The sequence below is a fragment of the Lepidochelys kempii genome, chromosome 27 (assembly GCF_965140265.1).
Source record: "Lepidochelys kempii isolate rLepKem1 chromosome 27, rLepKem1.hap2, whole genome shotgun sequence".
NCBI classification, from domain to species: Eukaryota; Metazoa; Chordata; order Testudines; family Cheloniidae; genus Lepidochelys; species Lepidochelys kempii.
In genome coordinates, this window is record NC_133282.1 from 15,146,543 (window position 1) to 15,172,761 (window position 26,219).

A 26,219-nucleotide genomic window follows, 5' to 3' on the forward strand; every position below is an offset into this window, starting at 1 on the left:
TCAGACTAGAATTAGATGATCTAATGGTTCCTTTGGGCCTTCAGACTGACTCTTGTTTTACAATGCACTAGGGTCTGCAGGTCTGACCAGAGCCAGAGGATGTTCTCCAACAGATTTGTGGGGGTGGGAGAGAGAGGTGGGTGTATTGTGTTTTCTGGTGGTGGGAGTCGGGAGGATAAGCTGCTGTTTAATTTTAATTTTTGCTCTTGTAATTTAAGTCTGCCTGCCTATAGCTTTGGAGAGGCAGCCCTCCCCCCTTTTTTGTTTGTGTATGAATCTGAATAATTTAAACAAACAATGAAAAAGCCAAATTAATTTTCTCCTGCTTCTCCCTCACAGCTTGCTACGGAATTGTCCAGGTTCCCACCGGACCTTGGTTCTGCCGAAAATGTGAATCTCAAGAGAGAGCCGCCAGGGTGGTGAGTACAAGTCACACCTGTCTTTACACTGACTAGATAATTCTGTTCCCCTTTTACTCCCCAGGAATGGTCCAGTGGGGTGGGAAGTGGAACTCAGGAGATGTGGGTTCTCACCCCAGCTCTGCTGATAACCTTAGCCAAGTCCTTCAAATGTTCTTCCTCCTATTGAAGTTTAATATGATTTGAGTGCCTAACTCCCTTTGAAATTCCCTGCTTGATTTAAATCAAACCAATCTTGTGTTGACAAGGCCAGAATCAATATAAGCCAGGTTTAAGAGTGCCCGCGCAGCCTTTTGCACTGATTTAGCTACATTCTTTTAAATCACTGCTTTAGTTAAACTAATGTAGACAAACCCTTGCTATGTACCTGTGCAGCACCTATCACAGTAGGGTCCCCAGTCTCAGCTGGGGATTGTAGGAGTCCTGGCAATATTATAGCTGTTTCACAGGTGGGCACACAGAATTGAAGCGAGTTGGCAAAGAGCTCAAGCTAAGGGCTTGTCTACACTGCAAAGTAGTAAGTGGAAGAGTTAGGAAGAGAACCCATGTCTCCTAGCTTGCAGACCCCAACTCTAACCACTAGATCCCACCCCCTGTTGGAACCAGGACTGCAAACAAGACCTTGACTCCCAGACCCCGCCCTGCTTCTCTAACCATTGGGAAATACTGCTTTTATATACACTGTGGTAAAGAGTATGGAATGTGCCTGAAGGTGGTTTTATCCCATGCAAATAGTTTCCTAACAGAGGGTCAGGACAGGAATGGTAATCTGGATTTCACGCCCCTCCTCCTCCTCCTCCTCCTTGCCCCTGCGAGGGAAGGACACCCTGCTGTGTTAGTTACAGTGCAAACAGTGTCTCAGCTGAAATAATATACATGCACATGCAAGTCCTCCTGTGGGGGGGCCCTCACCTGTGTGCCTGGCGAGGACTGTAATGTTTCAGCAGGAGACTATGCCCCTCAATCTACCTTCAAGATAGCAGGAGAATAATGGCCCTGCAGGTGGCTCCTCTTTTAACTCACCCTCAGTGAAATCTGTTGGACAATGCATAGTGGGCTTCAGTGATGCCGTTCATTCATGTGATATTCAGTCCTGGCTCCATAATAACCAGACAGTGATAACCTTATTTCCTAAGAAGAGCAGGGGGTGACTGCCTAGCTAAATCTCTTACCTTATGCGTGTTAGACGCTAGCAGTCGTAACAGCAGATGCACAGATGGGTAAATACCTAGAAAGAGTCAGTCCTTTGATGTAGGAAGCTGTGCATCTGGTGATCAGTGAGGGACTGACTCAGCTCTTGTGAGTTCTGTGCTGAGCTCTGCTAGCTATTTACTATGTGGCCTTGTATACCACAACACAGTGGATTGGGTAGTACACTAAGACCTAGAAGACGTGGGCTGTGTTCCTGGCACTGCCAGAGGCTGGCAGCTTTGCTGTGCCCTAGTTTCCTCCTCTTTAAGAGGAAAATTATCTTCCCCTGGGTAGCCTTGGTTGCAAAATTCTGCAGTAGAAGTGCAAGATGTTTTTAGTAACCAGTGATACGATCCATTGGCATCCATATCTCACTTGCAGTGATTGGTTCTGAGCTGAACTCCACTGAGAAATAACAAGTATCAAGGGGTAGCTGTGTTAGTCTGTATCCACAAAAACAACAAGGAGTCCGGTGGCACCTTAAAGACTAACAGATTTGTTTGGGCATAAGCTTTTGTGGGTAAAAGAACAAAGTTTTTACCCACAGAAGTTTATGCCCAAATAAATCTGTTAGTCTTTAAGGGGCCACCGGACTACTTGCTGTTTTTGAGAAATAACAGCCAGCCTCTAATAAGGTTTTGCACTTTCATAGCTCTCACCATATGAGAATCTCAAACCACTTTATAAAGATTAAACATTACCTCCCCAAAAAACATGAACTGAATGAATATTTATAGCCTCATGTTACAAATGGGGTCACTAAAGCACAGGGAAATATATGACTTGCCCAGGGTTTTAAAATCTAGATCTTATGATTCCATACCGCTGCTCTGACCAGACTCCCTCGAGCTGGGAAGAGAATCCAGGAGTCCTCATGCCCAGTCGCCTGCTCTAACCATTAGATTGTGCTCCCTGCTCTGAACTAAGATGAGAATCTAGGAGTCCTAACCTCTAGGCCCCCCTGCTCTAACTTTTAGGCTCTGCTCCTTTCACAGAGCTGGAAGGAGAACCCAGGAGGCTAGACTAGAGACCAGGTTGGTTGAACGTAAGGAAGAAGAACTGCTAATCCCTACTCAGAACCCCTCCTCAAATTCGCAGGTCCCTAAAGGATGCTATGGACATTAGTGTGCTTACAGTAAGCAACTGAAAACCTATTCCACTTTGTAATCAAATTGTCTGGGAAGCCCAGTAAGCTGCAGTGGCCCGGAGGGCAGCTTTAGCTGTCTTTTAGAAGCAGGACTATTAAAAGTCTTGTGTGGGACTGTTAACCCCTCTTGTTATGATCAGAGCTTTGCTAATCGCATGGTGGGAGAGACACTTTGATCTAAGGGTTGGAGGGAAGAGTGTAGGGGCCTTTTCAAGTGCAAATTTCTTACTACAGGGCTGCAGTTTACTCTGTTCTCTTTGGGCTTTGCTGGGGTTTCCATGCAGATCATGGGAGCAGCTCTCCAGTGCCCTCCCTGGCAATCCCTGCCCAGTCAGAAGCAGTGTATTCATATACCAGACCAATACCCAATGTCTTTCATTCTTGTGCCGAGGGGGTGGGGGGCTGACTGCTGAGTTCCTGATGGACTCTACCATTTCCCCCCACGTTTCTTATTATTTTTAATATTATTTAGCACTGGTGAAAGTTGCCGGTTTGCCAACCCATGAGACTTGAGTCTCTTATTTATCCAGAGAGCAGGTACAGCATAGGCCAGGAGAGCAGAAGCTTCCCAAACTCTGCCCATGGCCAGAAATTTCTCAGGCTGTTTTTATATTATACACACATATTAATGTGTATTGCACTAGAGATCAGAGACCAGGGGCCCCTGTGATGCTCGCTGCTGCTCAATCACAACTACAAGATGACTGCAGCGTAAGGGTCTGATTCTCCATTGCCATGCAGTCACTGACACCGGAGCAAAGTGGGTGTGAAACATTATCAAATCGAAGTGATAGGCTCAGACACCTAGTTTGCACTGATGCAAAGTGCATGGCAATACAGAATCAGGCCCTGGTGCAGCTACCCTGTTGCAAACCCCTCCTGTAGACACAAGCTTGCGCAGGTGCAGTATGATTTCCACTGTTTTGAAATGGGTCTAATCTGCCCTGGGGCAAATTGTGTGTGTCCCACCAGCGTGAAGCACATCTGCACAGTGGCTCGCACCCCAGTGTACAAGAGAGCTCGAGCCTATAGAAGAGGTTACCTCCAGGGGGCAGAGAGGAGTTGGGTCTCCATGACCCCTTCAACTACAGATGTTTTTGCTGAGAATGCCAGTAAAGGAGCAGTTGTTTGTTGCTAAATGCGATGATGGTTTTTCTAACTCGGGACACTATCCCACTGAGGAGTGGAATCTCTAGAGCTTGTAACATACAGCAAACCCAAACAAGGGCCCCACATCCAGGAACGTTTATTCCACTAGCCCCTCCACCCACCCAGCTCACGTTGATGGCCCCCATAATTACAGCTGGTCATAAATTTTCCATGGAAACTTTTTTTGCGGGGGACAGAAAATGGCTTTTTCGACAAAATGGACATTTTCGCCAAAAAAGGGTCAGTTTTTCATTGAGAATTTGCGGGGTTTGGATTTTTCATCCCAAACCTGCAAAACGTACAAGAAAAAATGTCAACAAAAATAGAAAATACATTTTGTTTGCCCTTAATTTTTTCATGGGAGGAAATTTTTTTTTCTCCTGCCACCTCTTTCCGCAAACATTAGTGCGAGGTTGGCGGCACAAGTGTGCCAGCATCGGACACGCTCCTGGGAACACACATTTGCTGTAAAAGCCACGCCAGTACTGAGAGACATCTGGAAAGCTCATTGTGGGTTGGGGTCATCCAACCAGGGAGCAGGAAAAATACCAGGTGAGCCATCACCTGTCACAAATAGCCAGATACAAATAGCCAGCGACACAAAAAGGTGTGGAAAGAATTAATACTGGGACTCACCATCTGCTGTGAGGTGCTGGGTGGATCCTCTGTCCAGGGCCAGAGTCTCCACTTCCATTGTCCCCTGCCGCCATTTTAATTAGGGCAGCCAGGTGTGTGTTATTGAGCCAGTCTCTGTCTGTTCCCTCCTGGCTGCTTCCTTTGCTGGAACTGCAGGGGGCTGGATGGGTCTGGGCAGGTCTTGCCTCCCCTCACAGCCGGAGGGCATTTCCTCAGCCCCTTTTGGCTGCAGCGGCCTCCCTGGTGGTGGGGCTCCCTCTCCTGCTTCCGGAGAGGCTGGTGGAGATGGGAAGCAGGAGTCTGGTGTGAGGCAGGGATGGTCCTGGGGCTGGCAGTGCTGTGTAGAGGGTCCGGCGTTAGTTGGGTCTCGTCTTCTCCCCATCTGCCATGGCCATTTCTCTCAGTGGGGCCAGCCCCCCTCACCGCCACAGCGCACTGCCTCTGGGGCCAGTTCCTCACTCTCTGGGGCTGCCTGCCCCTTTCCCTTCTCCACACTAGGCATCCTACCCTCGCCCACTGCAGCCCCCCATTGACCGGCTGAGGGACGATGGCGAAAGGTGGGCGGCGGGGCGCTCCAGCCACTGGTCAGAAGGAGAGCTGGGGCGGGGCTCCCTTTGGAATTCCAGCCTCTGCATCCTGGCGAGTCCGAACCCTGCAGCCAGGGTGAGCTCCGGCCCTGGGCAGAGGGCCTGCTCAGAGGCCGCGTACCCCTGCCAGCACTGCCAGCCCCAAAGCATCCAGAAATAACGAGCCAGGCCAAAATCACGCGATTGGCTGAAAAATCCTGAGATGGTTTGAAAACATGTTTGGGTTCTTTTTGTTTGCCTGCTGCTACTTGAGTCCTGGTTTCTCCACAACCACAAGGGCCAGAAATTTACTTAAAAAAAAAAAAAAAAAAAAAGAAAAGAAAGCAAGCTGGGAGTTTAATGTAATTCCATGACTACAGGATCTGGCACATTAACATCAAACATCGGGAGACTTGTGATAAATACTCGTGTGTTGGGAATGGTGCTGGATTTTACACTTGGAGCGGTAGCTGCTGAGAGCACTTTATGACCAACCCATATTGTGTGAAATATCTTCCCATAAAACCAATACAGGTAAAAAAATTGGTCCCTGATAAACCATGGACAGAAAAAGGTGCAGGATTTTTTGAATTCATTGTTTCCTGCGGATGCTTTGCCCATCTTTGAGCTGAAACCCTCCAAGCTCATTTCACACGGTCATTCATAACTCTTGGGCCCAGAATTGTAAAGGGCTTTCAGGCATCGTCACACTCAGTGCAGCGAGGCCTAACTGATTTAAGAGTCTAAATCTCTTTTTCAAAAGGGATTGAACCACTTAGGAGCTAAGATTGCATTGACAGCTGATGGTATTTAGGTGTTGCAACACTGACCACAGCAGTGCCTAAATAGCTTTAAAAATCTGCTCCTCAGTCACTACTGACCGAGGCTGGACCAGTGACCTAGAAATGAAAGATTCTGTATCCCCTGAGCTAGCTTCCTTCCACCAAGTGTATTATCACAATGAGGCAAATAGAAAAGTGACCCTGGCTTAGCTCCTGAGCCTGTGTGAATCACCATAGTACCACTGAAATCAGTGGAACGACTAGTGGTTCTCAACCCCTGGGGGTACGCAGAGGTCTTCCAGCAGGTACATCAACTCACCTAGATATTTGCCTAGTTTTACAACAGGCTTCATAAAAAGCACTAGCGAAATTAGTACAAACTAAAATTTCATACAGACAGTGACTTATTTATACTGCTCTCTATGACTATACACTGAAATGTGTGTACAATATTTATACTCCAGTTGGTTTATTTTATAATTATATGGTAAAAATGAGAAAGTCAGCAATTTTTCAATACAAGCAGCCTGTGACACTTCTGTATTTTTATGTCTGATTTTGTAAGCAAGTCGTTTTTAAGTGGGGTGAAACCTGGAAGTACGCAAGACAAAGCAGACTCCTGAAAGGGGTACAGGAGTCTGGAAAGGTTCAGAGCCACTGAACTACACCAATTTACACCGGTTAAGGATCCGAGCTCTTAATCACTCATTGGATCCCTCTGGTGTAAATGCAGCACTCTGGTATTAGAGAGATAAGGTCGATGCAGTAACATTTTATTGGACCAACTTCTGGTGGAGGAAGGTACAAACTTCCGATCTACGCAGAGCGCTTCTTCACGTTGGGGGCAGGAAGCCGAATAGCTCAGATGGAGGAAGCAGAGTGATTCAGACAGTCTACTTCCTTCCCCAGACCTGAAGAAGAGCTCTGTGTAGCTCAGAAAGTTTATACTTTCCACCAACAGAAATTGGTCCAATAGAAGATATTACCTCAACCACCTTGCCTCTCTCATGTCTTAGGACCAACACAGCTACAACGCTTCAAACACTTTGGTATTGCAGACAGGACAATATCTGGCTCTGCTGTCGAGTATCCTCCCCCCACACACCACTTCCTCTCAGTGAAGAAAACATCATCCCACATGATCCAGCCATGTGCTACATGAGAACATCTCTGTTCCCCATCCCTTACCAGGAACCATACTAACCTCATTGTTTCTGTTTGATTTCAAGAGATGCGAGCTGTGTCCCCACAAAGATGGAGCCCTGAAACGGACCGACAATGGAGGTAAATGCCCCTGCACAGAGCAGTCAGCTTGCTTTCTCATTTGCATTGTCTGCTGGGGGGATGGCAGCACCAGTTCCAGATGCAGAGTAGCGGTTAACAACCTAGAAATTACTGCACTCATTGTCCATCTAGGTTACTAGTGCTGGATGCTGTCTAGGTTGCCAACCAGTGGACAATGCCGAATGCTCCAGAGGAAGGAGTGACATCTCCCCTACCATACACACACGTACCTCCTAATGTACCTACACAGGCAACACTATTCTCTAGAAAAAATTCCTTCCTGACCCCTAGCTGGTGTTCTGGTTTATGCCCTGAAACATGGGGATGGCCTTTGTAATTTTCACCTAAGCTAGTGTCACTGCAGATGCTGCTATTATTCATATAAATACATAACCTACTAAACTATTTACTTCAATCATATGCTGTAGCGGTGAGTTACAAAGGTTAATTATGCTGGAGAGAACACCTCCGAGTAGGGATAAGAGGGGAATTGATTCTCTGAGAGAGCTAGTCAATTCTTGCCCTCTCTGCTGAGACTTCCAGCAAAGGAGTCGGTTAGTGGGGAGGCAGGACGGCGTAGTGGATAAAGAAGAGGTTCTGTTCCTAGTTCTGTCACTGTGTTGCTGGGTGACCTTGGGCAAATCACTTCACCTTCCTGTAACTTAGTTTTTCCCCATCTATAAAATAGGGAAAATGATACTTCCTTGGTAAAATGCCTTGAGATCTATGGAGGAATAAGCGCTAGGTATTCTTATCATCATTACTAGTGGCTGTTGTGATGATGGTTCAACTTGGGCTAGTGCTGTCCCAGGCAGGGTGGAGATTCTGCTTCTGCATCTGATTCTGTTGAGGATTCGGAATTTAACAATCAAACTGGGGCGGGGGGGAGGGGGAGTTGCTATAATGGAGTGGGACTTTCCTCCAGAGTTGTCCCATCCGCATCTTGTGGAGAGTTGTCCTTCTCCCAGCTGGCTGGTGGTTCTGGCTGGTCTGCAACAGTCTGAGCTTCAGATCTCGAGTGGGTCATTTGTGGGGAGGAGTGGACATTCTAAACCTGCTCTCTCCAAGAAATTTCTGTCCCTTTAGTTAAAATTTGCAGGTGGTATCTAGCCATCTGTCTGTCTACAGAGGATGGCGATCAGTTGTTCTTCATGTTCACCAAGGGTGGGACAAGAAGGAATCAGCTTAATTTGAAGCAAGACAGTGTAGGTCAGATATTAGGAAAAACTTTCTAACTCTAAGGATAAGGAAGCACTGGAACAGGCTACCGAGAGAGGCTGTCGAATCCCCATCATTGGAGGTTTTTAAGAAAAGGTTGGACAACCTCCTGCTAGAGATGGCCTAGGTTATAATTCATCCTGCCTCAAAATGTGGGGATGCCAAGATGACCTCTTGAGGTCCCTTCCAGTCCTATCTTTCACAATTAAAATCTCAAGGCCAGGATGTGATTTAGTTTAGTTCCCTCCCTTCCAGCCGGGGCCTGGCCTTGAGATTTTAATTGTGAAAGATAGGACTGGAAGGGACCTCAAGAGGTCATCTTCCATCCTACTGCCTGTTTGCTGCCCTCCCTAGGTCTCTGGCATCTCATGGGGGCCTGCTGTGATCTTCTGTCTCCCGTTTGCCTCCCCAGGCTGGGCCCATGTCGTCTGTGCTCTGTACATCCCCGAGGTGCAGTTCGCCAACGTGCTGACCATGGAGCCGATTGTCCTGCAGTATGTACCTCACGACCGTTTCAGCAAGGTGAGGCTGCTTGAGGAGGGAGAAGAGTTATTCGAGCTAAAGGACACGGTTGGAACAAGAACAAAGGGGGTTAAACTGGCCTTGAATAAACTTAGGCTGGAAGTTAGAAGAAGGATTCTGACCATCAGAGGAGTCCCTCTAGGAGGAGTGGGGAGAGCAAACAACCTAACTAGTTTTAAAATGGAGCTTGATACATTTATGAACAGGGTGATATGACAGCATGCCAACCCCTGAGTACACCCCCTTGTGGCATGGCATGGCCCCAGTGCTTAATTTGTGCTCGGGCTCATCCCTAGTGCGTCTAGGCTTGCTGTGTTAATTATGAAAGTAAAAAAATTGCTTGAGCCCTGGCACCTCTTTCATTACAAATTAAGCACTGCATGGCCCTGCAGGCCCTCTCCTCTCTCTTTCTCGTGTCATGCAATTATTTACTAGTAGACCAGAGTACTTAGACCAAGATTTCCTCCTGCTAATAAGGAGGCTTACTTATTAACTCTTGCACAAAGTACAAACTCCTTAGCTCCTCAAATCCACCCTTCTTCCGGGAGCTAATTCAGACAGGTCTCCTCTCCTCAGACATCTCACAGTCTCCACCTGGGCCTGTGTGCTCTCGACCAGGTAGACTTCTACCTCCTGCTAGCATTTCTAGACGCTGCTCTGAGAGCCTCTTTTCTCTAGGAGAACCTTCCGTCAGCTGAGCTCGTACCCTTTTATCAAGTGCAAGGGGGTTAATTATTGGCACGGGGGCTGGGCTGGGCTAGGCTAGGCTCATTCTCCTTAAAGAAGCCCTTTGTGGGTAGACTGGGCCCTGACTCCTTTTAAAGGGGCCAGCCACCCTGTGACATAAGGGCGGACTCTATGATCCAGGAGGTCTCTGTCAGTCCTTTCTCCCTTTTCTCCAGATACCCCTACCTCCATATGGTCTTTGTTGGGCCTTTTCTTATTCCCTGCATTTCCTATCCACTTTGGGTTCATTTCCGGGTATTTTATTCCCTTTCAAAAACATATAATAAAGTGAAGTCTCATTAAAATTCTAGAATCACAGGGTTAGAAGGGACCACACGGGTCATCTAGTCTAATCCCCTGCCAAGATGCAAGATTTGTTGTGTCTAAACCATCCAAGGCAGATGGCTATCCAGCCTCCTTTTGAAAACCGCCAGAGAAGGAGCTTCCATGTCTTCTCCAGGCAGACTGTTCCATTATCCTGGTGTTCTTACCGTTAGGAAGTTTTTCCTGAGGTTTAATCTAAATCTGCTCTGCTGTAGTTTGAATTCATTGCCTCTTGTCCTGCCCTGTGGCAATTCTTGCAAGTTACCTTGATTTCCCTCCATTGCCATGGCTCTGCCTCTGACTTGTGCCTTTGCATTCCCATTGCCCTCACCCGGCCCTTGCCCAGAGAACACTTCTTGTTGTGTGTGCAATGCCCCATATTGTGGTGTGAGCCACTTGTTATTTGGGGGGACAGGGGAAGACTGTGAGTGGGATTAGACTGTGTCTGTCCCCCCCTATTATTAGGGGATGGCAGGAGTGGCAGTTCATCTGCCCAATGCATTGCAGGGAGAATGGGGATGGTCTCCCTTTGACCCACATGTTATGGGGAATTTGTGGGCTGAAGCTGTCTTTGACTCACGGGTTATGGAGAAACATGCGTGGGAGGAAAGGCAAGGAGGCTGTTATTCGGATCAATGGGGCTGAGGCTGAGTGGAACACTGAAAAATAAACCAGTATCAGTGTCACAGGAAGGAACTGATACACCCCCCGGGGAGAAGTTTGGGAAGGTCTTTGCGGACTATGGAGCAGTGTGCATGGGATGGGGAAGGCCTGCTCATTGCATGGCCTTCATGGGGTTGAGGGACAGCTCATAGCCCTCCGTTTCCTTTCCCCAGACTTGCTATATCTGTGAAGAGCAGGGCAGGGAGAGCAAAGCAGCCTCTGGGGCTTGTATGACCTGCAATCGACATGGCTGCCGGCAAGCCTTCCATGTCACCTGGTGAGTCGCCGCGGTAACGGCCCCCATCAGCTGTTTTCTGAGCCACAGCCTTGAGGCCATGTTAAGCAGCAGACAGGGCCTCACTCCAAGGGGAACTGGGCAAATAACACTGACTTTATATCCCCCACACACACCTACCAGAGGTGGAGGAGATTCCCCAGAGTTGTGTGAAATTTCACAAGAAGGAGGCATTCCCAGGGCGGGGCAGTGAGTGACGGGGATTTCCCTAGGACTGGGTGAAATCTAATGATAGAGAGGCTGACTCACAGCCCAGGGATGCTTTTTCACGAGCACAGGGGCCTGGAAGAGCTTCATCAGAAATATGTGATTTTTAAGGTCCCATCTCTCATGCACCTTCAGAGCCTGTCGATCATGGGAAGGTTGGAATTCCCTGCTTTGCACTGGGAGCAGCCTGGCTTCCTTGCTCATGAGCTATTGTCCCTTGGAATAATCACATGTCGCTCAGACCAGTCCCCAGCTAAATGCAAAAATTACAGATAGAGGTGGTAGACAATGTTCAACGTTTCCACTAAAACCTTTTGCGAAAATTTTCCCCACCAGCTTAGAGAGAGGTTGAAATGGTTCCAAAGTGTAAAATTTTGGTGAAAATTTTCTCCTAATGTTTTTCAAATCGCTACCCTCTCCCTCTCCCCCCATCGCAAACCATTTATTGAACAGGCCAGGATGGGAAGCATCCAGCCCTTCATGGGACAAAGCACTCAGCACATGGCCTGTTGAGGTTTATGCTCTGCTGCCTTCCCCACCTTGTGCATTTCAGTGCCCAGATGGCCGGCCTCTTGTGTGAAGAGGAAGTTCTGGAAGTCGACAATGTCAAATATTGTGGCTACTGCAAGTATCACTTCAACAAAATGGTGAGTCCCTTTGTTTCCCTGGTAGGGCTTATTCCCGCTTGAAAGGGGAGGCAGCATCTTGGGGGTTGATCCTGGATCGTCCCAATGCCTGGCAGCAGGAGAGGCCCTGAGGGGATGTAGGCGAGACCTTAGTCTGTGCCATGGACCGCTCCTTGGTTCTCTTGCTCTCACAGGGCTAGCAGAGCCTGCGAGTGGCTACCTTCCCTGACCTTTGACGCAAAGCACTTTAAAACTATGGGGCTGGTTCTGGCCCCCTGCTCCTGCCCCTGTAGGGCACTCTGGGAGCACTCAAGGGACCTGGGGGAGATTCTCCAGGTGCAGGAGCAGCATAGGGCTGATGTAAGCAGCCCATTACTACTCTGGCCTAGGTGGTGGTCTTGGGACCAGTAGGGGACGTGTCAGGACGGGAGGGAATGTGGTGCTACAGGGCTCTTGGTACTAAGGGGGTTCTGAGCTGTTGTCCAACCCATATGCCTTCCTGAAGAGGTTGCTGTAAGATAGAGCAGCCCTAATTTATGCCTGGAACCAGGGGCGGCCCAAAGATGGCATGAAGACACCCAGGAGATGCAGCACAGATATATATATATATATATATATATATATATCCCCATCAAAATGCAGGGAGGAGGGTGACACGCTGCCCAGCATTCAGGGGAGATTTGGGGCAACAGGAAAATGGGCTCCTCCCCATTACATCACAAGAGGAATAGGAGGGAGAGGGACCCTTCCCAATTTAGAGACCCCTTCTCTCCCCAACCCTACTGGAAAGGACACCTAATCCCCAGCGCTCTCGGCCCCTGCTTTGTTTGGTGGCCTTTCACAATCTCCTTCCCACTTCTCAGGGCTGTCACATTCCGTGTCTAATATCTCCGGCCTCCTCCCCAAAGTCAAACTGGAGGCCACATTCCTGCTATGTGGGTCCCTTCATCACCCAGGACAACCATGGCCCTGTATCTGCTTTCCCGATGCACTTATAGGCAGCAGGGCTCCCCAGCAGCCACCTCACCAGGGGTCTGAGAACAGAGCCCCCCTCACCCAACATCTTACTCAAGAGCATTGGCCTTATCTAGGAAGGGGGTCTGGATGTAGAAGCCAAGCAGGGGAGTCTGGTTTGGGCCTATCTATATATATCTACCCATGTGAGCTAAGCAAGGGTTTAGGGGTGGTACAAATCAGGTCAGAGCACCATCGCTGTCACAATTCAGCTCCTCCTCATAGGTAAGCTCCTTTCCTCCTTGCTTACAAACCTCTCACACCCAGGCAGGGCCCAGCTACTTCCTCTGCCTCGTGCGTGTCTTTGTGCACTGGCCATGTGACATACAGGAATTGGATAGTATCCCTTGAAGCAGTCTATGAACCCTCTGGTGGCCCTCACTGTGCTGCTCTGTGCTTTCGAAACCAGTCAGAGCAGCAGTATGCATGTATAACTAGGCTTGGCATGTCAGTCGCGCATACTAAACACATTTGTTGGGCTCCCCACGTGGTTTCTTCACACCATTATTGTTGTGTAAAGTAAAAGGCACAAGAGGCCACGAGGAGGAATCTGAAGTGGAGTGATGTATAAGAAGCAGGGGAGAGGGCTGTCCATCTGACCAGATGGAGAGTTGCTGGGGTAGGAGAGGGGAAGTCAGGTAAAGCATGTCTCATTAATCCCCTGTCCTCATTCAGCTTGCCCAGAAAGTTGGCAAGCTGTAGGTTATCCTGCTTGTAATCTTCTTTCTAGTGAAAGGGTGGAACTCCTCCAGCCTCCCTTCCCAAGACCAGCAAAGGGCCATGTGGCCCCTGTTTTAGGCCACACCGACACCACGGTTGTTACAGAGGCACAGCTGCCACTATGCCATTGTAGCCACACCTACATTGGGGGGTTGCCTTGGCTTAACTACAGCTTTCAGGGTGTGTGTGAATTTTTCATACCCCTGAGTGACGTAGTTAGATCGACCTAAATTTTAAGTGTAGCCGAGGCCTTAGTCATGATTTTGCTGAAGTGCTGAAGCATTGGCCCTGTCCTCACCATTGGCTCTTTGTTTTTTTTTTTGTCTGGTCTCCATTTCCTCCCCCCAAATCCCCCGCTTATCTCAGAAGACATTGCGTCACTCTGGAGGCAGCTCCTTCATCGCCGGGAGAAGAAGCCGGTCTGTGTCACCTGCCCAGGAGAAGCCTGTCTCCCACCATGAGAGGCCAAAGAAGGTAATGTTCCCCTGGGTATGTGTCTGCGCATTGAGAGAGTAAGGACTTGGTCATATGGGGTGAAAGAAAGGAGAAAAGGGTGTGGGGGACACAGGTATCCTGTCTGATGTATCATTGCCGTCCAATCACAACTGGAGATTTGTCCACTGGGCTGCGTTTTCAAATCGCACTCTAGAAACACATGGTAAATTTGGAAGCACAGCCATGGTGTATGTGAAACACTGCACGTACAAAGGGAACACATGCCAGCAGAGGTGCCCATGTAACATGCTTCCCCTCCCTTCCCAGCGGTTGTTCCATGTGGAGGATAACAGTCTACTACTGCCACCAGCTAGCAGAGTTACTTCTGTAGCTCAAGTGGGAAGAGTCTGTGCTGTGGTGCTGAAAGCAGTGGGTTCAAATACAGCCTGTGACTTATGCTTGAGGTTATGCTCACGGACTTTGGAGGCTTTGCATTCAAGGGCCAAGAGATTATGGGTCACAGAATTTTGGCCAAGTTGTTAACTGTAAACAATAAAATAATTCATAATAACAAGCAAGGTAATTAATTAGCCAAATTAAGCACAGTCACATGGATCCTGCCCTGTGGTGCAAAACTAACCAAGGAAATGTCTCATTTTGGTTAAATGATTATTCTGAAGAACATCACACTCTGTGTCTGTCTGGAATTATAGTTATTTAAACGAGTAAGATGTGCTTACCGAAATCACGACAGTATTACATGCCATGTTAATGAGGGAGACAGAGATGTGCTCTCCTATTGGCCACATTGATGTCTTCTGAGACTTTATGGATCAAATTCTGCTCTCAGTAATCCTGGTGTGAATCTGGAGTGACTCCATTGAAGTCATTGAGGTTTACACCAGTGGAACCGGGAGCAGAATTTAGCTCTTTGCACAAATGCAGCTGATGGTGCCATGCAAACTGGAGCAGGAACTCCTAAAGTCTTGCCCTGGGTGGTGTCTGCGGGTGTCTGGCTTGCTAGCTTTTATTTTGTCTTGTTTTAATGCTGCAGCCCTCCATAAATAAACAAACCAATTCAAATCCAGCGCAGACTGGTAATAACCAAACTCCAGAACTCCCTGAGGGCTTGTTGGGTGATTTCTGTGGAATGAATTGGGTGGGTCTCAGCCCAGTTCCCAGTGGGCAGCCACATCCACCTTAGAAAAGCAACATGGCTGCAGTGAATGCCACCTGATTTCCTTCTTGCCAGCCCCATCTAAGAGGGGCTGAGTAGGTCGTGAAGATTCATGTCCCATCTCGTCCCTATTGAGAGGTCCCTCCAGATCTGGGTTGACACACACCGGCCAGTATGTGCGAGCACCGTGCCGTACCTGATCCGCAGTCGAACAGGGGAGACATCAGTTTCTAGGGATGCTTGTATAAATTCACATGCACCCCACTGCTGACCCTGAAAGGGCAAATTTCCTGGTGTAGATGAGGCTAAGATACACCAGGATATATTTACTCCTCTTGTAAGTTGCAGCTGCTGGGAGGGAGGGAGAGAGAAAGAGCCTTTGTGTCATGGATAGAGAGAGCTGGAGCTTGGCACTGGGTAAACAGCTGTAATGGAACGTGCTATTTTTAGCCAGCACCAGCCAGAGGGGTTGGGGGAGGGGGACGGGATCAGTGTGATTGACAGGAGCTTTGGAGATCCCAGCTGGAATTATAAGTGACTGAAGCTGCGAAGGTCAGGGACTGTAAGACGGTTACTGTATTTACATAGACTTTGGCAGCGGGGGTGACAGGGGCGGGATCATTGTCATGTGCCTAGCAGGCAGGAGTGTAGGTGGTGCTGGTCTCCATGCTGAGGCTGGAAAAACAGGTTGGCACCGGAGGAGAAGCCAGAGCAGGAGGAATGTATGTTTGTTTGCATTTCTGCAGCACTTGCTGCTGCTGTCACGTCTGGGTGCTTCACAAACAGGGATGGACTCAGCCCCACAGAGCTGGGCGGATCATCACTGGGTTTGTACAGCCCCTAGCACAATAGGGCACTGGCCCATGACTCCATACATTACATAAATTGTAATCGTAAATCATTCCCCCATTACAGACGGGGAAACTGAGGCACAAAGAGGGCTAAGTGTAAACCTCCTCTCTTGGGGGGATGAAGCAGCTGACACGAGAATGGTCATGAAGCACCCGGCCTTGCCCCTCAACTCCCACTGAAGTCTGTGTAAGTCATGGGTGCTCAGCAATATACAGGTCCGGCCCCAGTTCGTTGTTAAGGTGCACGAATTGAAAGAATTGCCACTGAATACAGATTGTGCATGTGCTGTAACCATTCAAAGAGTGTCTAAAGCAGGACTTCAAATCTGTTACTCCCCGACCCGTTTCACAGTAAGGGTTGAGTGGCTAGGTCAGGGGACTGGCCCTCAGGACTCCTGGGTTCTATGCCTGCTTCTGATGATGACCTTGGGCAAGGTCACTTTCCCTCCCCTTCTTAACCACTTGTAATATAGGCATTGCAAGACTGAGCTATCTCCCAGGGAGCATTGTAAAATGATTCCTGTTTGCAGAGCTCTCTGAGAGCCTTAATGAAAGGGATCTGGGTGTTACTAGGGTTATACCTTACTATTCTGGTAAAGACCTTCAGCTGTCCTGCCCTCCCCTCTGGCCTTCAGGAGAGGATTTGAAGCCCTGGTAAACCTTGGGTTCATCCTTTGTTGATAATTATCTGGCTAGCGCAGGGTTTTATACTGCTGCCCCTCACGCTAGTATCTGAGTGTCTTCCATGTAAAAGCAATGGCAATAGTGAAATCCCTAGCAGACTTTATATTGCTATGGAGTTTGTACCCATGGCAGCCAATGATATGGAGCCTTAATTCCATTACCCACTTTTTAGCTTAGTAGGGAGGCCCTGGACAGGAAGGACTCAAATGAAAAGCCCCAGTCAGATTTAGGAGAAGGGTTTCCTCTTGTTTGCATCAGCCCCGATCACGTTGCCAATCCATGCTTGCGCCAACATCCGAGCAAGTCACGCTGCAACATGTTACATCACAGCGTGACGACACGTCCTCATTCTGTTGTCATGCTGCTTTGGGGTGCCCCCAAAAAATGTGAGACTCTTGCTGTCCTGTGAATGTGTGATGGACTCGTGAAAGTCATTACTGGCCCCATGCTGGCCGTGTCTTTCCGGAGAGGGTGGCAGATGGAAGGGATAGCTTTGTGGCCTAAGCTTGGGGTTGGAACTAGCTAGACTGCCTTAGCACCATGGGTTCGACATTTGGATAGCTCAGCTGTGTCTGGTGTAATTTCCCTGGAGTCAGTAGTCTTCAGCAGAATTACACAAGAGGTGGATCTTGACCACAGAGTACTACGGGGGTAGCTCTCATAAATGAGATCCTAAAAGGAGGGGATCCTGTCAGCTGTGCATAGTCATTATAGGCCACGTGGCACATTTAAGAGTAAATGGGATTTGCTGCATTATCCCTGGGCAAAATCTTCCTTCCTTTCCCCTGCTGTGCAACATAGAGGGTGCCTTCCATCCCAGAGATGGCTGCATTTCAGCAAAGCTGCATGTGCATAGGACCATACACCAAGATCCTTACATAGGTCTGAAAGCTGCAGGTGCTTCCTGTTATGTGTTTAATCCCATTGATTTGTAGGGGACTCTTCACTGCCCAGCAGTTGTTTGTAACATTAGGATCATGACTTTTTACTTGGTCTTCACTGAAGCAAAGCTCTAACTGAAGTGAAGAGGGTGTCAAAACAGAGTAAAGAAAGAATAAGGAGCTCAGGATTTAGCCCACTGAATTTGTGAGGAATTGTGTCTGGGCTTTGCTAAACAAAGGCTCGTAGTTTGTAAGGAGCGTTCACTACACTGGAAAAAAAAAACACAGCACCTGAGTTTCAGAGCCCGAGTCAATTTACTTGGGTTCACAGGGCTTGGGCCGTGGGGCTAAAAATAGGAGTGTAGATGTTCCCGCTTGGGAGCTGGGGCTCTGGCCCAAGTGACAATGTCTACACTGCTGGTTTTAGCCCCAGAGCCTGACCTCCATAAGCCCAAGTCCATTGACCCAGGCTCTGAGACTCGTTGCCGCGGGTTTTTCTTTGCCTTGTAGACTTACCCTTTGGGACAATAGACGCTGATGGTGTGGCCCTGCTAGCCTGTGTGCCTGTCCCTCTCAGGAACCTCCAAGCCCTTGTGGGTTCAGCAACCCTAACATTTCCTTTCTCTTGTGCTGTTCCAAAAATGGCTAGCTCTCGTTTTAAGGCAGTTTGGGTTTTTTCTCCAACCACACCCAGGGCCTTAGCAAAAGCACCACTGTTTATTTCTTTGCCTTGGCATTTCCAAAGTGCCTGCTCATTGTTCAACCCTTCGGGTTGCATTTTTTGTGCGTGTGCATTTTTTTAAAACAATGCTAAGTAACGAGAAAATGCTGGATGATATCCGGATGGTGAATGAGGTACAGATGCCTGCGCCCCTTCTCCTGTTCGTCAGCTGTGAAACTTTAAAAAACAGCTATGCTCTGTAGGCTGAAGTTTTCTATGTACCTGAAGTTCCCAGGAATGGCTGGAAACAGAGACTGCTTCCTCTATGAAGTGATGGGCATTTTTAAAAATATCTGTAACAGGCCAGATCCTCAACCACTGCTGTTATTATTATTCATATTGCAGTTTTACCGAGTTGTCATAACGCAGGCCAAGCCCCATTGTGCTGGGTGCTCTACATCCATATAGTAAGAAACAGTCCCTGCCCCCAAAGGGTTCATCATCTAAATGACTTGCCAGAAGTCACATGGCAGCTCGGTGTTAAAAGCTGGGAATAGAGCCCCCTTCCAAGTTGTAAAACAGTGGTCTAACCACTGGACCACACTGCTTATCTATTGGGGTTTATACCAGCTAAGGATCTAGTCCAGTATATCTAGGTCCCAGCATGTGTTAGAAAGGGGTGGGGCTGTGAGATCTCACATCCAAACCTCTTTATGTTTGGTGGATGTGTTAGTGTTCCCATCTGTACCAGAACCAAACCGGCCAGGGGTTGTTTTGTTTCCACATTGGATCCAAAGTGGGGAGCAGCCTTCTTTCTTCTTTTTAATGCAGCCAAAGACTTGTGAGATCAGCATCCGGGATATTTTTGGCACGGTCAGATCCAAGTCTGATTCAGCCTCAAACCCAGCCCCCGAGCCCTGATCCAGATCCCAGTCTGAATGACACCCCTTTGGGGCCTTTCATTAGGGAGCACGGTCCGGCCCACCCCTCCCAGCAAATTCTTTGGAGCAAATAAATAGAGCCGCAACAATTTAAGAGCAGGTGCTGCTCTCATGCCTTTGCGTGAAATCCAGGGGGTAACCAGCTAACCTGACCCATCTGGGTGCTAGCACCCATGGATAAGCAGCTAACCTGACCCATCTGGGTGCCTTGACTTATCCCCCATGCACTCACTGGGCTAGCTTCCCCTCTCTCTTACACTGGTGTAACTCAGAAGGAAACCCACTGCAATGAATGGGGCCACACTGGTGGAAGAGAGAGCAGAATGAGGCCAGTAGCTTTCACTGGGGCAACATTTTTAACTCCTCCTTCCTTTCTCTGCCTTCTTCCTGCTGCTGCACCCACATCCTGGCCTCCTTGGTTTCTGGATTATTAGAGAGTAAGAACCAGAGACCGCTCGCCTCTTCCAGACTAAGATCCCAACCCCCCGAGGAGCCTCTTCTTCCTTCCCCCACTCCAAGCTGCTTTTCATGGTCCGCTTGCTCGGGCCCACCAGCAAATTAGGAGTGGGGCTCCGAGCAGGGAGCGGAGTGCGTGGATTGGAGCAGGGGAGGGAATAAGCGCCCCAGAGAAACCGTGCACTCCTTTTTGGCAACCAGGGGATCTTGTTTCACTCCGCCCGCTGCTTGAGAGCTACAAGTTGGATTGTGTGTCTCAGTCCCGCCCCGCTATGCGAGCCCAGCTCTCCCCCCCTCCCCTTCCTTCCCCAGTCAAGCCTCTGCTCTGCTCCATGCCCAGATGCCAATCCCCAGCTGTTAAATCCTGCCTGGGGAGGATGTGTTGTTCATGAAGTTGGTTGCCTTGGGGGGAGGTCCATGTTTGCTCCAGAGCCAGGCTCGCCCAGCCAGCCCCGCAGGGAGCGTGCAGTGCCTGGAAGGTAGGGGGGTACTTTGTTTTTCGAGGCAAGGTGGGTGCCTGTGTGTGTGTGGAGGGGTGGGGGCGGGGGTGTTAACATATTTGCCCCCCTCCCCCTCCTCCAGTGAAGCTGCTTCCTGCCAGTCTTCTCTTCACTGCAGGTTCCCCAGGCAGGCAGGAGACACTGGCAGTGATTTTTCAGGGCTGCACACCAAGATTCCTGGAAAGCAGATTTGCAGAAGCGGGGCCTGCATGGAGGGGAAGGGGCCGGGGGTGCTGGGCACCGGAGGACTGGGCGTTGGCAAGCAGGGCAGGCTCCGGCCGTACCCTTCCTCCAGACTGTGCAATCAGTGGTGGCTCTTGCAGGAAGCCTTCAGAGCAGCCGTGATACTCATCCCCTCCCTTCCCCCAGAGCGAACGGACACGTTTAAATGCCTGGGCCGAGCACTGGGGGGTTGGCACGGCATGGGGCTGCTGCCTGCCAAGCTGGGCGTGGGCGGCACAATGGAGCAAGGTGGAGACAGGGCAGGGCTGCAGGACCTGGGGGCTGCCAGCTGGCTCTCCATGCGCATGCTTGTGGGTAACAGGGTAGCTTGTCTGGGGGACTGTCAACCCCACTAAAATAACTCCCAGTGAGTAACTAGGGACCAGGGCCCCTGGGTGGCTGGGTAACCCGACCCCTCTGGGTGCCAGGACCCGTGGGTGGCTGGGTAATCTGACCCCTTTGGGTGACAGTGCCCCTGGCTAGCCAGGTAACCTGACCCCTCTGGATGCCAAGGCCCCTGGGTGGTCAGGTAACCCGGCCCCGCTGGGTGTCAGGGCTCTGGGTAGTAGCCAAGTAACCTGACCTACTAAAGTATCAGGGAATAACCTGACTTGTCCATTTCCTGGGGTATCACTAAGGGACTCAGAGCAATCAGGCATCCTGAAACTTGCAAAGTGGAAGTGCAGGGGTTTGAGACCCAGAAACACAAGGCTGAGGTTCCACCTGGTTGTTTTGGCCTTCTGATCCACCAAGAGGGGAGTAAGTGAGTGACCCGGAGAAGCCTGAAAAGAAGAAGTGTTTCCTAACTGAGCAGGGGAGGAAAAGGAGGTGGCTGTGGGCATGACCTGGAGCTCTTTGTGTTGGCTTGGAGTACAACTGCAATTCCACTTCTAGTCTCCTTGCAACACTCTGCTCTGAATGCAGGAAGTAGCTGCTGGGTAAGTTTAAGCAGGGTTCAAAGGCTGGCCTCTGCAGAGCAGATGTTCCAGAGTTCAGAGCCAGATTCCCAACTGCTCAGCACCTGCACTTGGGGCCACCTTTTCAAAAGAGCCGAGCACGCAGTGTGCTGAGCTCTTTGGAAAAGCAGGCCACTTTTCTTAGGTGCCTAAATTGGAGATGAGCTATTCGGCAAATCTGGTCCCAGTTGTGGGTGCTGAGTGCTTGCGATGTGTGTGTGCATATATATATATATACGTTCCTAGATGCAACCAGATGCAATGCTCAGTTATTTGTCATAACCTCTATAGTGCTGACAACTAAAGGAGATTCTCCAGGACTTCAAATAGCAGAGACCTGTGGTTTTGGAGCAGGAAGTTCTTGAGATCTGTCACAACAGCTACTATGTTGGCTCTGGCTTGTGCCCTACTTGCCATGACCTATGTGATAAAATCATGACAACGCTGTCTCATGCAGCATTTGCATCGTCACACTGTAATGCTGCACCGCAATGTCCCACCTCCTGACCGACACTAGCTTCATTTTCTGTGGGTGTCATGAGTGGTGCGTGGAGGTGAGTGCTGGAGACTGGGAGTCAGGATGCCTGGGTTCTTTACCTAACTTCCACTGAGTGAGACCTATGGCAAAGTCACATCGCTGCTCTTTGCCTCAGTTTCCCCTTGTGTAAAATGGGGATATAGATACTGAACCACCCTTGTCAAGCACATTGAAAACGTCTTCCATAAGCCACTAAATGAGTGTTTATTTTTCTTATTAGAGAAATGGACTAGGAGTGACAACCCTTTCATTCCAGTCCTAGCTCTGCCACTGATGCATAACATGACTTTGGGCAAGTCACTTAACCTCCCAGTGCCTCAGTTTTCCCATCTGTAAAGTGAGTGTAACATCTGTGTATCCTACAGGGATGTTTGTGAGGCTTAATTGATTAATTAATGTTTGCAATATTACAAGCCCAGAGCATTCAAAAAGCATGAATCAGGTTCTGAAAAATCAAGAGATTGGCTAAAAACCATGAGATTTTAATATAATAGATTTTTTTAAATTTGCCTTCTGGTTTTTGAGTCTTTAGTCACATTGGCAAGCATTTTTTGGTAATCATGAGAGGTGGAAATGTTTGTTTGTTTTTAAGTGAAAGCTGAGATTCTCACATAATCCCTTGCTTCCAGGAGCTGGGGCTTTAAGCACAACTGGAGAGTTGGCAGCACTGCACTCAGGCGTCAAAACCCCTTCACCCCTTTGGCCGAGGTGTTTGTAAAGTGCAAGGTAGTCCCTGGATCACCACAAATACCCAGTGGCGTTGCCGGGCACAGTATTCCAACTCCATGTGACTTAATGGATAACTGTTGTTGTTGTTTTTTTTAACATGACATATTTATTTGGAGAGAGGTGCACTCCTCTCATGTTGGCAGCCCAGCTGAACCCACCCGTTTCATGAGAAGGATATGGGGGGAAGCTAAGGACATTTCCAGCATCAGAGCTGCCTCTTTCTGTGATAACTACGGGAAGAACCATGGTGTCATCAAGTCTTTTTTAGCTCTAAATGCCCCGTTGCTAAGGCACTTTTGTGCTTCATGTGTGAAATCCTATCTCCCCTTTCTTCTATCTTCTTGACTCCTGTGGTGGGCATGCATGGCATTGGGGCGGGGCGTGGAGGAGGGGAGGCAGCCGTGCCAATTTTCTTTTTTCTACTGCCTCTCTGCTGCTGTTACAACTCTGCCTTCTTCCCTGCTCATGATGGGCCTCCTGACCTCAGGGCTGCCGTGATGGAATGAGCGATGCCTTTACCATCTCTTCTTCCCGGTAGTTTATTTCCTACAATGTTTTTCATCTTCCAAAGACTTTCCTAGAAGTTGTGTCCAAAGTACCCCTGTCCAGCTGCTGCTCAGGGTTGGAGCTGTTTGGTTTGGGCTCCATAGCAAATTCGCTGGGGAGTTGTTATCACATCAGACCCGCCAGTTGGTTGAGATGAGGGGAAAAGGAAGAGGTTTTAGGTAATAAGGTGACAAGTATGGGATGGATGGATGGATGGGGAGAGAGAGAGAGGAACAGATGTTATGGTTGGTTACAGCCAAGCCTGTGTGAAGAGAGACTGTGGTCAAGTGGATTGAACTCATGGCTAGGAGACAGAAGCCATTGGTTTGCCGGAAGGAAGGATGATCTTGTGGTTGAGCCACTGTCCTGATACTCAGATGAATTGGGTTCAGTTTCTGGATCTGCTGCTGACTCCCGGTGTGATCTATTGTAAATCACTTAGGGCCAGATTTACAAAGGGGTTTCGGTGCCTAGTGGACTAACAAATGTGCCTAAGCAGGTTAGGCACCTAACTCCCATTGAAAATCAATGAGATGAGGCACCTAACTCACTTAGGTGCTTTTGAACCTCCCACTAGGTGCCTACCTGCATCTTTAGCCTCCTAAATACCTTTTCAAATCTGGCACTTGATCTCCCAGGGTCTCAGTTCTCCACCATTAAAATAGGAGTGTGGATCCTTCCTTTGTTGAGATTGTCAGAGTACTGGGTCAGTGATGGTCTCTCACTATACTGTGCCTCGCACGATGGAGCCCTGATCTTGTTTGTGGCTCATAAGTGATACTATAATACAAATACTAAAAGCCCTGGCTCTGCTGCTGACTCATTATCTAGCCTTGGGAAAGATACATAGGCCCACATTTCGACAGCACCACTCTCTTTGGGTAGCTCCGTTTTTGGATGACCAGCTTGCAAGTGCACCATGTGACTCACAACATCCAAAAGGCAAGCAGGGGTTCAGGTTGGAGAACCAGGGGGAAATTGACCTGAATAGCTATTCTGGAATTGCTCCCCCTGTGGACACTCTGTGAATAAAAAGTCTCTTTGTTCTAGAATAAGTATTCTGTTTATGAGCTTTTATGGCAGATGCAATTTCATGCCCTCCTTTTTTAACTACTTCCTCAACAGAAAGAAAAGGAGTACTTGTGGCACCTTAGAGACTAACCAATTTATTTGAGCATGAGCTTTCGTGAGCTACAGCTCACTTCATCGTAGCTCACTTTCGTAGCTCACGAAAGCTCATGCTCAAATAAATTGGTTAGTCTCTAAGGTGCCACAAGTCCTCCTTTTCTTTTTGCGAATACAGACTAACACGGCTGTTACTCTGAAACTTCCTCAACAGAGTTGCACCAGGGATGAATCTGGCCCCAGGGCATTCATCACACACAACACTCAACAAAGGAAAAAAGAAAAATAATTATTACCCTCTACCAAGATCAATACACGACAGAAAGAGCAGAGAGCTATGAGCTTGACTCCTGGAGACAGTTCTTTTGCAGGCCTGATCCTGCAAGCTACCAAATGTCTCCAAGGCTCAGTGATTTCCTTGGAGGTTGAGGGTACGCAGCTCCTAGGAAGTTCTCAGCAACCCACAGGATCAGAACCTTGCTCTTTATAGAGTAGCTTTACTCCTGGCATGGGAGGTTTTAAGAATGGGAAGCCTAGAAAATCAGAAGTTATGGGAACAGGGGACCCTCTACCCTTCCAGCAATCTCATCCTTTAAAAATAATATTATTCCTCGCGCTTGGTACTTCCACAGACAACCTTCTTCATCTTCATGGCACCTTGTAAGCATTCATTTCTCTCGCTAAGTTATTTGCCTCAATATCGTGCAGCAGTAAGTTCTCCAGGGTTAATTATATGTCACATTTATTTTCATTAAAAAGTGTGTTGCTTTAAATATTTAAATCTTGCTGCCTTTTAAATAATAATACCAAGTAATAATAAGTAATTCTCAGTCATTATTATTTGTATTACTGTAGCACATAGGAAATCCCAGTCAAAGAGCAGGATCCCACTGCACTCGTCACTGTGCAAACACAGAAGCATCAAGGGTCTTTATGGACCACTTTCAACTTTAAGCCCGAGACCTCTGATCCTGCATTGAGTTCTGTGCAGCACAGGGGTCCCCACACATGAAGCTCCTTTCAGGCCTAAATGTTGGCAGTTGCCAGATTGGATCAGACCCGAGGTCCAGCTAGCCCAGTATCCTGTCTCTGACAATGTCCTGCCCCAGATGCTTCAGAGGAAGGTGTAAGAACCCTGCAGTAGCAGATGTGGGCTCATCTGCCCCCTACATTAGGACTCATCCTCCACCGTAGTAGTTATAGATTTGCTTAAGCATGAAGTTTAATATCCCTTCCAAAATGTATGTTAGCCTTAACGATTATAACTCTGGATATTCTTGCTGTCTATATAAATGTTCAATCCCTCTTTGTATTTTGCTTAGTTCTTGGCCTCAATTTCCTATAGCAGTGAGTTCCCCAAGCAACAACAATTTACCAAGGGAGAAGGATAGTAGCCTATGGTGGCATTACCCTTTTCAGCTGTCAGCTTTATCTGTGGCGATCACTAATAAATTATTATAATTAATAGAGCTATGCGGAGGATGGCAGTTCTGTTTCACAAAATATTTTGAATTTTCAAAAATTGGCTTTTTTCCAAATTGGAGCAAAAAATGAAAATTTTGAAATTCTTCACAAAGGAAAATTCATATTTTTTGTTTGTTTGTTTGAGGTCAATGAAAATGTTTCATTTCAATTTCAACTTTTTTTTTATGTTTTATTGTATTTAGGGCATCTGTTTGGGGTGGGTTATTAATTTCATTTTGGGGGGTATTTTGAGCTATTTTTGCGTTATGTAGATGTCCAAAAATCAAGGGTTTTCGGTCCTTTCTCTGTGTATATACTGCAGTATTATATACATTACTCATTACAGTAGTATATACAGTAATGAGTCATCTCTTTGTAACATTCGCTAGTGCACTTCACTAATGACAGGTTTCAGAGTAGCAGCCGTGTTAGTCTGTATTCGCAAAAAGAAAAGGAGGACTTGTGGCACCTTAGAGACTAACCAATTTATTTGAGCATAAGCTTTCGTGAGCTACAGCTCCCTTCATCGGATGCATAAAAGTGGAAAATGCAGTGAGGATGTTT

At 48.2% G+C, this 26,219-nt stretch overlaps 1 protein-coding gene across 4 annotated transcripts in view; it reads left to right on the forward strand.

Moving 5' to 3' along the window:
* Positions 1-26,219, forward strand: part of MLLT6 (MLLT6, PHD finger containing) — a 68,544-nt gene that overhangs the window by 5,512 nt on the left and 36,813 nt on the right. For 2 of the 4 annotated variants that reach the window (XM_073326420.1, XM_073326422.1), the window contains exons 2-7: positions 340-419; positions 7,120-7,174; positions 8,805-8,914; positions 10,801-10,904; positions 11,683-11,776; positions 13,856-13,978. In XM_073326420.1, coding sequence (XP_073182521.1) covers positions 340-419; positions 7,120-7,174; positions 8,805-8,914; positions 10,801-10,904; positions 11,683-11,776; positions 13,856-13,978 — 566 coding nt within the window. The remainder of the gene's footprint in view (positions 1-339; positions 420-7,119; positions 7,175-8,804; positions 8,915-10,800; positions 10,905-11,682; positions 11,777-13,855; positions 13,979-26,219) is intronic. The other 2 variants (XM_073326421.1, XM_073326423.1) reach the window with 2 other exon arrangements.